The following is an 18,932-nucleotide window of genomic DNA, read 5'->3' on the forward strand; positions in this document are numbered from 1 at the left end:
TGGCCGAGTCGTCCAAGAGCTTTGCGCTGCACAAGATTTTATCCAAAACCATGTGGCCGTCGGGACACTATTGAGACTTCAGTCTTGGATTTCAAGCCAGGACGTACACATAAGAATTCATCTCCAGATTCAATTGGTGCTATAATACAGTCTCACATCAATGACCCCCTACCTCTCTGAAGTTGAAGTCGCATGTCAGTTGTTTGTAATGAAGTTCCTTTTCTTTCCTCTGAGTCATTTTCTGCCTCTCCCCAGGAGCTTTTCAGCCATTTCTCCAACAATTCCTCCTCTAAACAACAGCTGGACACTGGCAACAAATACATGAGGCAAATCATATTCTTATTACATCGTCATATTTGAGGGCTGTTGTTTGCTGTTTTTCCACAATCTGTTTTTCATTCAGACAGCACAAATATAATGGAATTGTCACTAGGGTAGTGTTTCATTTGAGGACTTTTTCCCCCTTTGGCCAATCTCTGTTGGCGTAAAGGACTGACTTTGTGTTTGGCTGTTATTACAAAGGATTTTCACTTTGTGTATGGTGCGCCAAAACCTACTAAGCCTTAGAAGCGAAAAAACTCAGCTTTACATAAAACCATATGCATCTCTTCAAGCTATTTTGATACAGCAGAAAAAATGATTCAACGTCATGCACTGTCGTGATTCTGCAGAATTTTTAAAAAGTACATAAAGACGGTTCTTATCATCACAATCCATGTGCTCCCTTACAAGTTTATAAAAGTAGACACAACTGTTCAAAACTTTGTAATCATTTACATTTCGTTAATGTATACATAATAAGAACGTATTATGTATAACTTAAGTTATACATAATAACTTAAGTCTATAACTTATGTATAATACATTTTTAAGAAAACTTAAGAATGTATTTTTAGGCGTTTTATTCAATATTAATAAACAATGTGTCACAGTTGTTTGCTTATATGAATTAATGAAAGGAATCAAATGACTGGTCAAGTCATCTGCCCTAGGATTTGATCTACATTTAGAATTATGATGAATTATGGATATTAAATCTATTAAAGCTTAATTGTCAGTATCCTACAGCTTTATATGCCATTTTACAGTCATCTACAGCTCTGTTCATTGTTCTGGACGCGCCTAACAGTTTAAAGCACAGCTTCTTATTGTCCTGCCAGTTATTTGAAAGCCGTGAAGGTGCACAGGACCAGTATATTCGAAGAATTTTATACACGTCTCTGTGTTCAGTGGTTTTGGTCTATTGAAAACATTGCTTCCGAACGTTTGAACAGCGATCCCAAACTTTTGATACAGCCTGTAAGCTTATGTTTACAACTCTGCGTTTCAAGGGGAGCTGAGGGGCCTGGCAAGCTGAAAAAAATGTTACGGTAACAAGTAAAATAAGTCATTTTATTCAGCCTAAATAATCACTTTGAAGAACGATTATTTTAATGTGATTTTTTTAGCTGGATAAAACTGGTTCATTTGCTTGCTGCTGCATAAAGTCGCTTCCAGGCTGATCTGGCGAGCCGTTTCTCTCGGTGTGCAACAAGTGCTTTCTCGGTCGCTGACGTCACTGGTGTGGGCGTTTTGCTTGCTTGAGGATGAGCTGCGAGCCAATCGCAGCGCCGGGGGGCGGGGCTTCTTGAGCACATGTGGAGGCAAAGAGGGATCAGAAATAGAGGAACGCTCACACGTTCATGAGCGGGGCGGAGAAATGCTATAAAAGACACCGACCTGCATCCTCAAAATGCCAGCAGGCTTTTCCACAGAGAAAGACACACGCAGGGAGACATTAACAGCCAGAGACTAGGGACGTTTAATCGGCTTCTTTTTTTACGTTTTGTTATGTTTATGTGAGATTATGCTAGCCCCGTAGGATTTTAGCAGTTCTTTTCTTACCGCGCACAACATAAATGCCTCACACTGAGTTTTGGCTTCACCGAGTCTTGTTTTGGACATTGCCTAAACGGAGTTTAGGGTTTTAAGCCCCCCTATTCTCAAAACGCAGCTCCGTTAGAGGGTTCTAAGCCTCTCACACTCAAAACGCGGCTCTGGTAGAATCTCTCGGTTGGTGTCTCCAACTAAGTACACTCCATATTTTAGTGAAAACAGGAGGCTTCTCTCTCACCGAGGATGCTCGCATTGACTCGGAGCTTCTGCTGGATGGTTACGTTGCTCCTAGCAACAGTAGCGTCGCTGGGCGCCAAAGGCGGGAACTCCTTAGCAACCGCGCGGCACGGAGCGTCGCGAGACGCCGAAAACTCCATAAAATCCCCGCCGCTCGGCGAGTCGCCCACCGCGGCCACCAACCGGTCAGGGGTCGCTCACAGCGGAGCCGCCAGGAAAGGCAACGTCCGCCTTCAGGTAAACATCCTCTGTTTTTGTGCTGGCTCTAGCATTGCTAGCTAACGTACATGTCCAAAAGTCTCTATACAGCTGCTTATCCAGCGTTTCTTCTCAAATGTGGGGTCTTCATGGAGAGTTTGCCCTGCTTTGCTGCAGTAACAGCCTCTGCCATACCTTTACAGTAGATGCTGGAACATTGCTGTGAGGATTTGACTGAATTCAGCCACGGGAGCGTTAGTGAGGTGTTGGATGACCAGTTTTGGATAACAAACTCTACTCCAACTCATCCTAATGGTGTTTGTTGGACCTCCATCACTACAGAGAACACTTTCAGTTCATGAGGGTCTCATTCTTGTAGTGCTTTTCTATGGAGATCGTTTAAATGAGCTGAATTCACTAATTAGAGTTCTAGATGTCCAGGTACTTTTGGACATATAGTGTATGTGCCATTTCTAGAGGTGTTCTTACACTGGAATTTACTTAGGGAAAGAAACAAGGTTCCCATTCAGGTACAGTCAGAATAGTTCATCAGATCTGCCCACCCTCAACTAAAATGAGCTGCTATTTGTCTGTCTAATGCGGGTCAGCTTGAGTGGGACGGTTGGAGAGCTACAGTGGATAGAAATCTGTGTCCCACATTTAAAATTAGCGATGGCGTTATGATATGATGGGTATATGTATGGGACCAATATCAGCTGAAAATAATGGGTCAGATATTGAGGGTGAAAAGAATGAATCTGATCCAATCTTGTAGCAAATATATCCTGAAAGAGCGCACACTCACATTGTGTGTTGTGATGTTGTCAGCTGTGTGTATTGCGTCCTGTGGGATAATTCAGCGTTAGTTTACTTAAAAATAGCTCAGTTTAAAGCATAGAAAAAATATTGGGTCAGTATTGGTATCAGCCAATTTTAACATTGGTGTCAGAAAAGGAAATGTCTTTTAGTGTCATGTCTGTGATGGTACTTAGAATGAGATTTATAAAACACTTGATTTAAAAGCAGCCAAGCCCACAGTATTGATGTCACATCAGCCAAAAACCTTTATTCACATTCAGTACACATGCAGCAATATCTTAGAATGACAAAAGTATAGGACCACAAGGCCTAAGTGTCCCACTTTAACTCTTGTCTCAATTTATCTGAATATGCGTTACTAGTATTAACTATGGCAGGAAAATGGCAATGTGCCCATTCAGGTTAACTCACAGTGCATTTTAACACTGCCATTGACTTTGGCAGGCAAGACACGTGTGCTATATTTAGTCATGCAGGCTATTCAGTTGACTCTTTACACTTTAACAGTAAATGTGAACCAATGTTTAACACAATAATTAGTGTTGGGATGGTTATCCAACCAGGGATTAAGTCTTGTTCTGTACCGCACAGCGTTCTACACTAAAAAAGAAAATGTTGTCTAGGATTAAGACTAGTATCGGTCTGGGAGACTAACCCATTGTGTCTGAGTTGACAATGCTTTTAGTTAATATCAACTGGTACTTAAAGAAACAGGAGATTTTAGATTAATTAGCTTGAATTTGAGACTTAATAGCTTGGGGAAGTTTCCTAAGAATTCCTAAAAATAATACATTCTCCTCATCATCTCAACATAATTCTGTTTGTCTATGACTGAGATCTTTTTTTAAAGTAATTGTTGGTGTTGTCGTCATATTTGTTTATAGTACAGATAAGAGTCCGGATAGACCCACTGATGTTCTGTCGCAGCCTATCCTGATATCAGACTGAAATCAGTGCAGTCTCCACTGAGTAAACCTGGCAGTTCTAATATAAATCTGCGCTAGCATTAGATGTATGTTGGTGGCAGGTCAGCAAAAAGCAGCCATGATGGGGTGTAGTCACAATTTATTGGCGTGGTGAGTAATTATATTTTTGAAAACCCAAAAAGTGTCAGTCAATCTCTCTCCCTCTCTCTCTCTCTCTGCACCCCCCCTCCCATATGTTTGCTTTCTTACAGACCTCCATCTAAATCTTTTCTCTGTCTTGCTAAGCTATTCCACTAAACCCAATCCAATTGGCTGAACTGACCACAACGATATACATGGAGCCAACCACATTGTTATACAAGGGCTCTGCCATGCTACATTTAACCTCTCAGGCAAATGAAGATGGCTAATAGCGGTAATGTTGGTGGGAGTGCTATCCATTTGGCAGCCTGGAATGATTTCCAGGCCTTTTTTTCCCCAAACACACTGCAGCCAAATACTGAACTATAGCCAGCCTCCAATAGCCAGTGCCTCTAGGCACATGCCACTGACCATGTGATTCTGTCTAAAGTGCTTGTTTATGAGTGGGGTAAATCAAAGAAAACAATGTAGATGTAGTAGTGTGATTTTAATGGGGAAAGTGTGGCCTGCGATTTGCAGCAGTTTTAGGGCCAGTTCTCTTTGCGCATAAATGAACGATAAATTCAGTTCATATGGACTGTATGGAGCTATTCTGTGGTTTTTCACTTTAACAGTCTTACCTTAGTGTGCAATAATGAATCCTTCTTTTATGAACTGAAGTTGGATCCAGAAGTGATAGATTGACGGAAAGCTGGCAAGCTGAACGTAGTCTAGCTACATGTATCTCAGTGCAACGGGGAAGAGAGCACACACCACACAAACTGCTCACTGTAGCTCATTGATGTGGGACTACAGTGTGTGATGGATAGGGTGCTGACTGCTGCTTTTATCAGCCTTTGGACGGAGGTGTCTTTACAGCAGTGATTGATGGTTATCTGCTTCAGTGAAGTGTTAGAAGAGTTAGGAGCTAATTCACCATCACACCTTTTAGTCACTTTCCAACATCAAATCTGCATTGGCTCTTGAATGAATGTGCCACATTTTTATCTTTCCCTAGAAAGCTGCTGAAATGTTTCCCCTCAAGGCCTCTAACTCACTAACATTAAAGGATAAGTGGAGGATCATAACATAAGCTCCCAATAAATAGTCCCCACTGACTTACCCTCAAACCCTGTGAATTAAATGTGCGGGAAAATGGGCCACCCACTGTTAAGCCGTCATCCCCAGAGGGAGGCTGGAGTGCTGTTTGGTGTTTCTAACTGTCACATTAGTGAAGCGGGCCCACAGCCAGCGTGCCAAAGCCATGGTTGGCTGATGGCACTTTAACATGTTTTTATTTCACTGTCTGTTGACGAAAACTGCACTGACAATGAATATCATGCGTATTCTGTTCTCTTCCCCCCCTTGATAGACAGATAGACTCACATATCATAAGAACATCACTCAGAACAGTCCTACATTCTAAATCTGTGTGTGTTTCTGTCAGAAATTCAGCAGAGTTACTCTGCTGAGAGTTAGCAGGAAGGAAATGCATGTGGGTGGTCAGCAGCTGATGGTTTTTGTGGTTGCACCAAAAGAGGAGCACAGGCATGGGCACGCCATACTTTAACCCGTCAGTACAGGCGGGATACGGCCTATATATTGCATGATCGCAAGACCTGTTTCTCATCAGTGGTCCATTTTTTTCTTTCAAACTGGTCTCCTTGTTTAATTTGATGTGGAGGTTCTGTTAACGAGGAGGAGACTGGAGAGTTTGGGTCTGGCTTGTAAAGAGGGGAGGCAGGTCCCTCCTGCCCCCTCTAGGGTTAAGTGGCTGTTTAGTGATGCTAACGAGCTGAGAGGGTGAACTAAAACAGCCCGAGGTGTGACGGCTCGTTAGCGCTGGCTGGGCTAATCACCTGTCCCTCGCTAATGGCTAACGTTGAGGCCAGGAGACGCCATGGCCGTCACCACCAGGGAACCTTAACACATCTCCGGCATTTATGGCATTCTGAGCCTGTGCTCTCAAGAACCCACTCTCATTTAAGACGTTTCATTTCCTTACCAGCTTCAGCTAGCTCTGTTCCCTGTGCCGCCATGCCTGTGTGTGCGAAGCAGGCTGCTCAGTGTTTATGTTAGTCGTGTTGAATGAGTGACAGGATCTCATTCAAGTGGCCCTTTAGGGTTTTGCTACACACATGTTTTGTGGTGGAGAGATTAACCTTAAATTTGTGCTTCAAACAGTGAGAGAAAGCGCAGACTCGCCTCGGTGATCTGATACTGCGGGGGACCTCGCCCTTTGAGGCTGTAAGGGGTTTGTTTGTTCAGTGACATCGTTTATTTTACTCTGGAAAACCCTCCCAGCTTGCTAACACCATTCATGGTGTCAAGTGTCCATTTTGATTTCTCAAGGTCTGTTCCAGCTTGGCCATGAGGCCCAGTATGTGTGTGGGTGAAAGAAATGAAGCTTATAGCACGCCATTCAGGATTACACGTTCAGTTGTGTAAATAGTGCTGTATTTAAGCTGAGTCTTAGGAGGCCGAAATATCTATCCTGTGGTTTGAAAATTGATATCAGCTGAATTGTTTTGTTTATTGTCCTTTCTCAGGAAGGATCTATGGAAATTTTGGGTCAGCAGGATTGTTTGGACTGTGTAATGATTTAGAATGTTTCAAGCTTTAAGGATCACTTGAAATGATTATCGCTCTGAAGGATGACTCAAGCCCATCCAGGCACAAGCTCAGTGGCTCAAATGTTGCTGCTAGAGAGGCGCAAACTGCACTCGGTTTGGGTATTACACCACCATCCAGCAATGATATCAAACCCTGGAGTGACAGGTTTGTGGAAAAGATGAGGGAAAAATATAGACGGCGAAAAAGAAGTTCAAAGGCACACAGTTTGGGCTTCAGAGATTGATCTCCTCACCGGCACGAGAGCAGCATGGCGATGGAACTGGTAAGGCTTCCCTCATCTGCCTCTGTCTCGGGCCTTATCAGCTCTGCTCTTATCTTCTACCCAACTGAGCCCCACGCCCACCCTTTTAATGTCCCTGTGCACTCTTGAAACGATAGGGGTGAGAGAGAGAGAAAAAAGAACAGATCAGTGAGGGATGGGGATCAAGTAGTAAAAATAAAAAAGTAAAAAGGCACAGAAGCCCTTAGAAGAGCGTTATTAAAAATGTGCCGTGATCAGATGGACTGATTATGTGGAGATGTGGTTACATGTCTACGGCTGGCTTGCTAAATTATGTGATGCCCAGAAAAGGGTAGTGTCTGTTGCCTGGGATGAGGGTGGCGTCTGTGGCTTCAGGTAGCAGCCATATTTATGCGTATTATAAACAAAATGTCAGAGCTGTCTCAGACCTGCCTAAAAGGCAAAGACTTGTGATCTACATTTTACATTATAGAAAGTGGCAGAACTACTCTTAGACCTGCTTTTAGGGTTAAGAGTGCTACATATAAGACTTACACACTTAATATACATTTTACATTATAAGCAAAATGACAAAACTGTGGGTAGTATAGTGTAGTGGGTAACACCTCTGCTTTCCATGTTGTAGACTGTGGTTCAATCCCTGCCTGGGTAAACACACTACACTATACCAAAAAGTCTTTGGGCAAGACTCCTAACACTACTTTGGCCAACCTGTGTGAAATGATCAAACTGTAAGTCGCTCTGGATAAGATGTACCATACCATAGATGTAAATCTACCCTCAGACTAGCCAAAATAGTAAATCATTTGGAATTTATATTTTACATTATAAAGAAAATGACAAAACTATTCTCACACCTGCCTAAAAGGCCAAGACTTGTTATATACATTTTATATCATAAGGAAAATGATAAAACTACTCTCAGACCTGCGTAAAAGGCAAAGACCTGTAATATGTCTTATGCATTACAGCAAAAATGACAAAACTGGTCTCAGACTACCCTAAAATGTGAGGACACACTCACAATAGGCTATATGTTATGCATTATAAAGAAAAAAACAAGAGTACTCTTTGCCCTCCCTAAAAGGCAAAGGTTCATAATGTACCTATAAATTCTGAGAAAAATGACAAAACTAGTCTCTAACCTGCCTAATAGGTGAAAACACAATGTACCTTATACATTAAAAACAAAATGACAAAAGGAGTCTATGCTTATTTTTTGGACATGCTTAAAGGACTAATTATTACTATTAGCAGCTAATCGTTAAAAAGTGTATATAGATTTGATATTAAGATTTGAAAACATGACACGATAATGAATTGATCAAACCATGTTGTAGATCAGCAGACATGCTTAAACTCAAGGATAGAAGAACGTCATTTCTAGAGTGGATATGCTGATTTTATTTTGGGTAGCTAAGGTGCTGAACCTGTTTGGTCATAAAGGAGTCTGCTCTTTGAAGAGCAACCAGTACAGACTACCAGCCATGCAGCCTGATATCATCACAGAGAGACAGATATTGTAAGTGCAATGTAGTTTGTCTATAGGTTTATGAGATTAACAGCCGTATGAGGGTGTGTACAGCTGCTGGTCTGCTTTACAGAGCTTTGCCTGCATACTGACTGTCATTGCTGACAGACTGATAGTCATTGTTTCATCTTTTTAAAGATTTTTGTGAACTGAATGGGTTTAATTTAGCTTTAGTTACTGTAGACTTTAGGGACAAAGTTACATTTGGGAATAATCACTAAACAGTTCATGAGTTAAGAATGACTTTTTGTTTAATTTGATATTTCATCAAATTACAGAGAGATACACAATATATATTACATTTAAATGAAATTGTCATTATGTATTGACAGCTATGATTCTATAATTCCAACCTTCTCCCTTTTGTTTAGCTGTCAAACAGGAACAAAAGAGATTTTTTAAGACTAAACCTCAGCAGTGTAACTAAGATCTTAAGGGCCACAGTATGAAAACACTGAATAGGCCCTGTGTACAAAAATGACAATGTAATTTGCTTGTTTACTTTCTACATCTCAGCCACGTTGCTCTAATGTTATAGTAGTTGGGGACCTAGTCCATAGGACCCCTGTGCTGTGAGCTCCAGTGCGATTGTCCCAACTGCTATGCCCGTAGTTACACCACTGCTAAATGCACAAAAATAACTTCTTATCAGATTCAAATAATAATAAAATATCACCTCTTTTACTTACAAACACAAATGGCTTTGATTAAAAGTTTAGAATCCACACCTTCGACGGAATTTGTCTGTGTTTTGGTAAACTTTGACTGAGAAACAGTTCATATGGAATACCATGCTTTTCTTACTGCTGGCGATTACTATAACTTCTATCAGCTGGTAGAACACTACATACAAAGCCATCTATATCCATGAAAACCACACTGCCTTTGGATGCCTATACCTAAACCATACCGAACATCCTAATAAAGTAAATAAAAAAAAATTGAAATTGGACAGTATGTTTTTTTTTTTTTGTTGTTTTTTTTGTTCTTGTTCCTGATGTTAATGCATTTTTGGCAAGCTGGACTAAATTCACCATGTGTTTCCAATGTAACAGCATTTCAATTGCTTACCCAATAAGGGATGATCTTCCTAAGTCGTCTCAACGTCCAAAGCACATGGATTTTGGAATAACATCTTTGAAAGTTAGTTGATATTGAGATATTCTGTCTGCTTTACACTGTCCGAACATGTGTTGCGCATTTAATTCAGAAGAAGAGAACTTGTCACAATGACGTCAGTTGTTTCTCTCTGTGAATCATCATTATTTGGAGCTCATCGCTGATTGATGCTGCGCTGGCTCTTACCCCGCACTGGCTCTGACGCTGTGCAGAGCAGTCGTCAAGTGCTCTCTTTCGGTCAGAACTGATGCGAATCTGTCAGTACCTCTCAGCACCGAGGACCATCAAACGATCAAGACGTGTCATTACATTAGCGCTCATGAGAGCATGAAACCGATCCCAGTGCAAAGCTCATTCTGTAGAGGAGCGTAAGGAAGAAGTCTCATGTGATTTTAATAGATTCTGGGCTTGTAAATACAGCTGATTTAAAATGTTCTAGAATTAAAATATGATTTTTTTTTTCAGGCATATTAAACTGTTTAACTCAATCTGTGTTCACTTTAGGGACTTTTTAGCAGATGTCACTGAGCACTAATACAGCAAATCTGTTTCAGTTCGGATTCAGAGCTCTATCACTTCTATGGACAGAACATTTGATACTGAATTTTGATTTCTTGTCATGCGTCCTAGATGCCTTCATTGCTGGCTAAGGCTGCCGCTTGAAAATTAAAGGCAGATTTCTGAATATGTAGTACTTTATCGAAGCGCACATACTCAAAGTTCAAACTGAGTGGCTTAAGGACATTTTGGAACGTTTAAATTGGATCAAACATAAATATTGGGTAGTATTGCTGAAGTGTTTTTATTTATTCTTTGCACGCCTCCCACCCTTACTTTAGGCCAGAGGCCTGAAAGCATGTGTGAGACATTAACACAGAGTAGAGTATCAACTGTAGCATCATCGCACGTGTTTTGGAAAGCAATCTGAGCTCATCATTGCGTTTTGCGGTTTCCGTGCACTCGTTCTTGGAGTCATAGCTTGATTATCTTGGTTCGGCTAACACTAACTAACATCAGTGTTCAGTAAGTCTAAACATGAGATTTGAAGAAACAAACACAGATGAATAAAACAAACGGGAATACCTATACAAACACTCCACTGACAGAAAGTCCAATAGCAGATGCTTTCAAGGAATCCAAATAAAAGATATATGCTTTATTTTGAGGTAATGACAGTGCTTCTATTGTCAGGTGGATGAAAATATTAGTAGCAGTTGGGGAGAAAAATGCGATGCTGGTTTTTGGGGCTGTTCTCTACAGTTGGCTATAAAAACTGCTATGTGTTTCACAGGAACACCACACGTGCTCTGTTAAACTGGTTAGTGTCTCGGACAGTTTTACCCCAAGTGTCTAGCTGTCTCATAAAAATATGCTTGGCGACAGAGAAGTAAGTGATGACTGTGATCGGAGACTCAGAGTCAGATTTATTTGACTGAAAGTTGGAGTTTGGAGTTCCATATAATGTCTGGTTAGCATTAGCAGTTTTTCCTCATGTTACTCGGAAGCCCTGACGCTTGTTTGACTTTGCTAGTGAGAAAGCGCATTTTGACGGTAAGGCAGGAGCTATTCCCAATCATATTTTGCAAATGTCTGATCATTTTAAATCATCTGCCTCATTATAAATGGATCCTCTGTCGGTAAAATGTTCATTTTTACAACATTCACTGTATTGTTCCCATATAATTAAAAATACTGCTACAGTTCAGGACATGTAACAACTTTGTTGGATCATGAAGCACAATTCACTGTTTTATGCAGAAAATGTTTAAACATTTCTGCATTATTTTTCTGTAATGATGTAAACACGTCATTCAGAGTGGATTAATGTGAAACAATATGTTCTAGAGAAAGCTGAGAGTTGGAATTGTGCACAGTGGTGTTGATAGAAACCAGACATCCACCCCTAAAAGTTCCCTCAAGTTATTAAATGAAATGGTTACAAATATGTTGCCTGATGCCTGAGACATTGTTTTATGATAGCTTGGAGAAGGTTTTGGCTTAAAACATATTTTATAAAAGGCAGTCATTGTGGAGAGGTACTTTGAACGTTGTCAAAGAAAAGTCAAAGAAAACTTTTTTTTTAATTTCCCGTATTTTACCATCATCCACATTAGATATAAAACTCAGATGACACATGTAGGTCCACTTGTTGTTTTTTTATAGTAAATAAAACAGCTGAGTTGTAGACATTATGACCCCTGGTTCCTTTTCACTGCTATAAAGATTTCAGCATCAATCAATTTCTCTACAATGAACCATTTCACATCAAACCATTCTGAATTACTTTGCTGACATCTCAGCTACTGAATTCTGGAGACAATTTGAAAAGAATCAATGGATTTCCCCTTCAGGTTAAGATTAGCAAAGGTGGCACAGATTGATTACTGGGTATCAGTATGAGGGCAACATCAGCAAAAGAAAATGCTGGATCAGATATCACAAGGGGAAGAAATGATGAATTGTGTCCAATCCTGTAACAAATCTGAAATATTGCCCTCTCACACTGTGTGATGTGCTGTCGTTGGTTGTGTTTATCCTAGTGGGTCAATAGAGTGTTGAGTGGTATCGTGCCATCTCTAAAGACCAGTGAAGAGGATTTGAGAAGTATTTTAAATGGTGCAGTTTTATTGAGCCCACTGAAATATATTAGATGTGCTTATATCTCTCACAGTTACAGTGAAGGATTAACATATGTCTCTCTCTCTTTTTGCGTGCAGATGTACCCCTGCAGCAGTGATAAAGAGTGTTCGGTCGGTAGTTACTGTCACAGCCCTCAGCATGCTCCCTCACGCTGTCTCTCCTGCCGTCGGAGGAAGAAGCGTTGCCACAGAGATGCCATGTGCTGCCCTGGCAACCGCTGCAGCAACTGTATGTGTCCAGTTTTTTTGCATAACAACATCCACAGATAATTTGTGATTCACATGTTATGATTATCATGCTAATTATGTCAAACTATGCTTTTCTGAGTTTGTCAGTATAGTGCTAGGACACTGAACAACTGTATGCATCATAAAAACAGAGACTGCATGCACTGCTTAATAACTGCCTGATAGGATGTCACTACATCATGCCAGTTTTTTTTCCCCCTGTTTATTTGTTTAATTAGTTAAAAAAAAATATTGTACTCAGTTTTTAATGATGTGGATCAAATGTGGAACCACTGTTTTACTACTATGGACCTTAAAGCACATAAGGGTGCTTTTAGGGACCCTTTACCTTGTTCACAAGCCTGAGAAATGCTAAATATTGTGATACATTACATGTCTTGGAAATGTCTTGAGTAATTCTGACATATCACCCAGTCTTATTTCTGATGAATGTATTCAAGCAAGCTTTTGATATATTATCCAAAAACTGATGCCAAATGTCTCTCTCTGCTTTAGATATCTGCATCCCATTCTCTGAGAGCCTTCTGTCACCACACATCTCACCCTTAGAGGAGCACAACAAACTCTCAAGCAAAGACAAGGGCTGGAAGAGGAGCGGGAAAGCCCAAGCCAAGCTCTCCCTCAAAGGTGGGGAATTCACGCCAGCCTTGTAAATCTCAACAAAGATCTTATGGAAAAAGCCATGTCTCCACCAGACTGCATGGGGTTTTAAACCCTGGCAGTTTGGAGAGGTTCTCCTGTTTCTGTGCATTTACCTCTGTTATCTCCAGTGGCCCTGCCGCAGGTTGTTATTTGTGCGGAGGGAAGGAACGCCAAGCCGCAAACTGGCGCATAATTACATACTGCGCATAGATCAGCCTATGAGTTTTCAGCATGGTAGGGAGTGTGTGCAGAGTTAACCATAATGCACTGCTCTTCCCGTTTCTATATAAACCTGGCATACTCGTAGGGATGGTGACAGCACAACCCCATTCAATCATAAACTAAATCACAGGACATTAAACTCGTCTGAGGCATTTAAAAGGGCTCTAAAAGTCCTGCCACTACTGTCATTAAACTCAAATCACATAATTACATGTGCTCTTAACATGGGCTATAAAATTGACATCTAACTGAGATGTATTATTTAAAATCTTCCATTTGAGTACTTAAATTGAAATGATTGTCAAATCATACTCATAGCCTACCATTAGGCAATCAGAAACCACTCCACATATTATTAAGGCATGTTAAATGGATGGTTTTCTTGTTCTGGAAAAGGATCTTGTTTGTCGTTTCTTAACATGTCGCTTACACCGATATATCCCAGCTGTGAATGCAGAGATTAGAAGCCATATGACCCTTTGCTTGCTGGACACTGCTGCTTAGAGCTTTAACCAGGAAGGCCTCTCAGGAAACTGTGGTTTTGTTCTGGGACTCGTTGAGGCTGGATTTCGTGTTTAAAAGCCTTTGGCAGGGGAAGTGTGCATGCCAAATTATTTCACAGAAATCTCACAGTTATATGTATTATAAATATTTGCTATACTAATTATCCCTTTGAAAGACTAATATAAACCGCCTGACAAGTGTAGCGAGTTTCCCTCAACTGAATCGAATTGGTTAATAAATCAGGAAATCGTTTGCTCGGGTTCTTTGGGGCCCTGTATCTCTCCCTTTATGTGCAAACCTCGTAATGCAATTTTAAATCCAACGTAACAGCAAGAGCTCTGGATGAGTTTGAAGCCAAAACAATGTAATGGTTTGATTTTTCTTCTCTTCCCTTTGGAGAGTTAGAATTTACAGTACTTCCCTTGAAGAGCTGCTTGATTGCACACAATACAGTCATCATGCTAACGTACTGATGAAATTACTCAAGGTAATCTAATAAATTGGTGAATTTGGGCCATGTAACACTCAAGCTAAATTATATCATCTGTGGAAAGGGGCAAAGTGTTATAAAACATAAAATATGGCCTGTGCAGAAGTTATTCCACATTGTATATTTTATGTTTTCTAATATTCCGGCCTTTACTAAGTTAGAATAGCATGAATTTCGATACTCAATCAATTGTACTTATTTCAAACTTTCCTTTTTCAAACAGTTAAATACATATCCTATATCAAAAAAAGGTACTTTCAATCAAGAAGTTTCAATCAGGTTTTTTTTTCTTACCACAGTACTGAGACAGCATTGGTTCGTGTTTTGAATGAATTCAGACTTGCGGTTGATCCACAGAATCCTTATGGTTTGGTCTTGTTGGATGTAACTGCAGCTTTTGATACCGTTGATCTCAAGATTCTAATCTACCATCTGGAATGCTGGATCTGCCTCTCAGGCAGTTTTGGAGTGGTTTAAATAATATTCGATGAATAGATGGTTCTTGGTTTCACTGGGAAGTCATTTAGTAAAAATATTTAACACTTCTTGTGGATGCCACCTTTCAAGAAAATCAAGAAAAAAATCGAATGCTGATCCTTGGGATTACAATTCAGAAAAGACGCTTTATGAGAAGCTAGACTCTTTACTTCATATCTATATGAAATATAAAAGCTTTTTCGTTGTTTGAAAAGTATTGATAGTTCTTATTTGCTGAACTTCACTGGCTACCTTTATCTTTTAGAATAGATTTTACAGTTCTGCTGCTAGTATTTAAGGCTTTAAATGACCTAGGACCTGCTTACCTCACAGAATATCTGTCTTCTTATGTTCTAACATGTGATCTTAGATCTGCCGAAGTGGAAAGGCCTCTTTCGGTTATTATGCTTCTAAACTGTAGAACTCTAGACAGTCATGCTCATTGGTATGCATGGTATGAATAGATAATGTATAAGATGTTGTTGGTGGTGGTGGTGGTGGTGATGGTGGTGGTGGTAATGTTTCAAACTTTTTTGCTCTAAATTTGAAAGGAAAATGCAATATTTAGGTTTTCACTTAGAAAATCAACAAATCATATAATCTGCAGAGCGTTTAGATTTTTGCTTATAACTATATATGTTAGGTATTCTGGATAATATTGTCAGTGAGTGTAGATACAAGGTCGGTGTTCGTAATAAACGACAGTTGTGTGATAAAGATAATGTATTTAACAGATTTCCCTCCGCTTGCTTCCTTGTAGGTCATGATGGTGACGCATGCCTGCGTTCCTCGGACTGTTCCGAGGGCTTCTGCTGCGCCCGTCACTTCTGGACCAAGATCTGTAAGCCCGTGCTGCGTCAGGGTGAGGTGTGCACCAAGCAGCGTAAGAAAGGCTCTCACGGTTTGGAGATCTTTCAGCGCTGTGACTGCGCCAAAGGCCTGGCATGCAAGGTGTGGAAGGACGCCACCTCGTACTCCAAATCCAGACTGCATGTGTGTCAGAGAATCTGAGGGCGGTGCAGGCGAGGGCCCAGCAAGCGAGCTGTACCGTGAGGCCCATTCTTTCTGCCTGAGGGTAGAATGGAGAGGACTGCTTTTTTTTTTTTTCAGGACTCAGCCATCTGTGATGAAGGGAGGCATGGAAGGTAGAGAGAGAGCGAGAGTTAGAGAGAGTGTGAGAGAGAGAATAAGCCAGTATGTGTGTGTATGTGTGTGTAGTTTGGAACAATCGATTGATTTGTGATCTGATGCTCCCTTGAATTGTGTATACCCAGCCTCTTTTCAGCAGCTTGTTTGCTGCACATGTTTTAAAAACTGTATGAATTTGAAAGCCATAGCCTTTCACCAGCAATAGATGGAGGTTCTGAAGCAATTCCACTCTCTCTATGCATTTAGGTTTATGTATAATACATGTCAAACATGACTGTGTTTACCTGTTATCTAGTGATTTGATATGCACATGTTTTCATACAGGGTTCAGCATAACTCACTTATCAATCAGAAATAACCACTATATTTCACGAAAACAGTATCTAACTGTTCTGTAACACTTGTAGTATATAACCATATATTCCTTTCTGCTAGATCTACATTGCTCATACTTGCCCAGAGTATAGCACTCTAATTTGTATCGTTGTATATAAATGTTTGGGCACCCCTGGTCAAATAACATGTTTTGTGAAAACAAGTTGCACATTTTCTACAGAGAAGAAACTTCTGCACATTCTAATGCACAATTACCGTTTTTTGATAGGTTTAACGTGTTGGAAGAAATGAAACATAAAATATGATCTGTGCAAATATAATGGCACATTGTATATTTTATGTTTTAGTTTTTTCCAGTGTGTTAAACTTAGCGAATAGAAACTGTGCACTGAAATTTGCAGAAAATAGCTTAACTCAGAGCCTCAGATCTGTTTAAAGTATGAGGAAGATTCAATTACAAACATCTGCAAAATATCAAAAAAGAAATCAGAAGATGTCGATAGGACCAAAGAAATAACTAAGCCAAAATAATACAAAAAATTGATATGAAGAACCATAAAGAGGAAAAGATATCAAGAGACTGTGTTTGTCATGTGAACAAACTATCCTCTAAACACCACATGCCACTACAGTCATAACTCATGAAAAAGTTGATCAATTTTTACTTATTTTTATCCATTTCAACTTATTTTTATTTATAAAGTCAAGCAAAAATGTATTTTGAAGAGGGGTGTTCAAAGTTTTGCATATGACTGCATATTGTCAGTTATTCTCATCACTGTCTGTTGTGCATTGAAGGCTGTGTGGGTGAACCTGGGAAGGGTATCGTGCTCCAGCAGTTTGCTTTAGTGATCTAGAACCGTTTTTTCATTGGTGGTGAACTCGAGTAGGTGCCCACTGATTTACATGTTGCTTATTTGCATGCGGCGGGATTTCTTCTTAGGAGCGTACATTAACCAGTTACAATGAAGAGAGCACAAAAATAGACCCATGCCATCACCTTTTAGCTGAATCAAGGTTAAGAACATAAGGGGACAGTGCTTACAGATCCATTGAAATATCACTATATGAGATGAAGGCCTAGAGCACAGTACTTCACCACATAACTCTAGACCCATAAGGGTGAAATGGGTTTGGCAGTTGGGACCACTGGGTGATTTAAACTGGCTTACATTCTGAAGTTACACATTTCTGGAGAAAAGTTTTTCATTCAATGTTCAGATTCACACAGAACAGTTTGCTTATCTGTTACTTTGTCTATGAAATATGACTTTTTTTATTTGATTATTAGGGGAAAGTGTTTACAGTTTAAGAAGGCGTTTTTTATGGGTCATCTAACACATTCTGTAGACATTGTTTCACACCAAAGTCTGATTGTGACATTACGATTGAATAACTATATCCGATAATAGACGATAAAATACAAAGTGTGCCTCTATTTTGTGAATTTTCCTACGAGTTCTATCAGTTAACAAACAACTAATAAGCTCTTACTGTAAATAACATGGAGACAATGAAATGAAATGTATTTAAAAACAAGTGTATATCATGTACATATGATAATGGGAAGCTGTAAGTCAGGCATGGCACTTTGACATGCAGGCATTGCAATCTGCAGGAGTTGTAGCAGCGAACAGGTAAAGCTGAGGGCTTTTGCACCTGAGTGCTTGCATGCATTTGAGAGAAGAAAGCATAGTTTACATCTTCAATTTTCAACCCAACTGTATTTTTTGCTGCATATACAGGATATTAAGATCTTCACAGAGAATTATTACAATTAAATTATTTTCAAAATTCCTTTAAAAGTTCAGATTTCTTTTAATGAGCCCACATTGTGCACTTGTTTTCTGGATTTGTGCCTGCCTTAAAGAGATATGTTGGACTATGCTGTTATGTGTTTCCCAGTGTATATTTACAATGTTAAAATGATTAAAGAATGTATTTTGTATTACAAGGCTGTTTTGTTACTGCATGTGAATATCCAAAAGGGACAGATTGTCTTTAATACATAAAAGTAGTGCATTCAAAGTTAAAGTTTCATGTACGCCAGTGAAATCACTTTTAAAAGCTCATTTAAAAGCTTTAGAGGTGGTAAAATAAGGCCCCATTTTAAAGTGAGATTAGCATTAGTGAAACTAAAAGCATGAGGAAGAGATATCTCTTCATAGAGTTCGTCTGCTGCATTACAATCTAACCCCATAAAAGGGGTTGACCTAAGAATAGCTCAGCTATTTTGCATCGAAGTCCCTGTAGATTCTGAATTATAAGGCTTAGTGTCAATAAGCCTGAGATTAAGGGGTTAATCTACTTTTCTAATCATGACATTTCACAAATAATCACTACTCTACATTACTGAAGCTACAGTATATATAGAAAATGGAAAAAAAATCAAAAGCCTTTTAATGATGACTTAGGACTTTTTCCTACTGAACAATGGATATAATTTAAATGTTATACAGAAAAGAAAACATCTACACTTATCAATGGAGGGGTTAAACACTGTGATGGCTGCAAGGGCCAAAAG

General features: G+C 39.8%; 1 protein-coding gene across 1 annotated transcript; it reads left to right on the top strand.

Moving 5' to 3' along the window:
• Positions 1-1,734: 1,734 nt before the first annotated feature.
• Positions 1,735-18,362, top strand: dkk2 (dickkopf WNT signaling pathway inhibitor 2). Its single transcript, XM_017720495.2, has 4 exons — positions 1,735-2,349; positions 12,418-12,568; positions 13,084-13,215; positions 15,684-18,362. Exons 1-4 carry the CDS (start codon positions 2,119-2,121, stop codon positions 15,932-15,934), a joined length of 765 nt encoding a protein of 254 aa, XP_017575984.1. The 5' UTR covers positions 1,735-2,118; the 3' UTR covers positions 15,935-18,362.
• Positions 18,363-18,932: the final 570 nt, after the last annotated feature.

The sequence above is a fragment of the Pygocentrus nattereri genome, chromosome 5 (assembly GCF_015220715.1).
Source record: "Pygocentrus nattereri isolate fPygNat1 chromosome 5, fPygNat1.pri, whole genome shotgun sequence".
In the NCBI taxonomy this organism is placed as follows: Eukaryota; Metazoa; Chordata; class Actinopteri; order Characiformes; family Serrasalmidae; genus Pygocentrus; species Pygocentrus nattereri.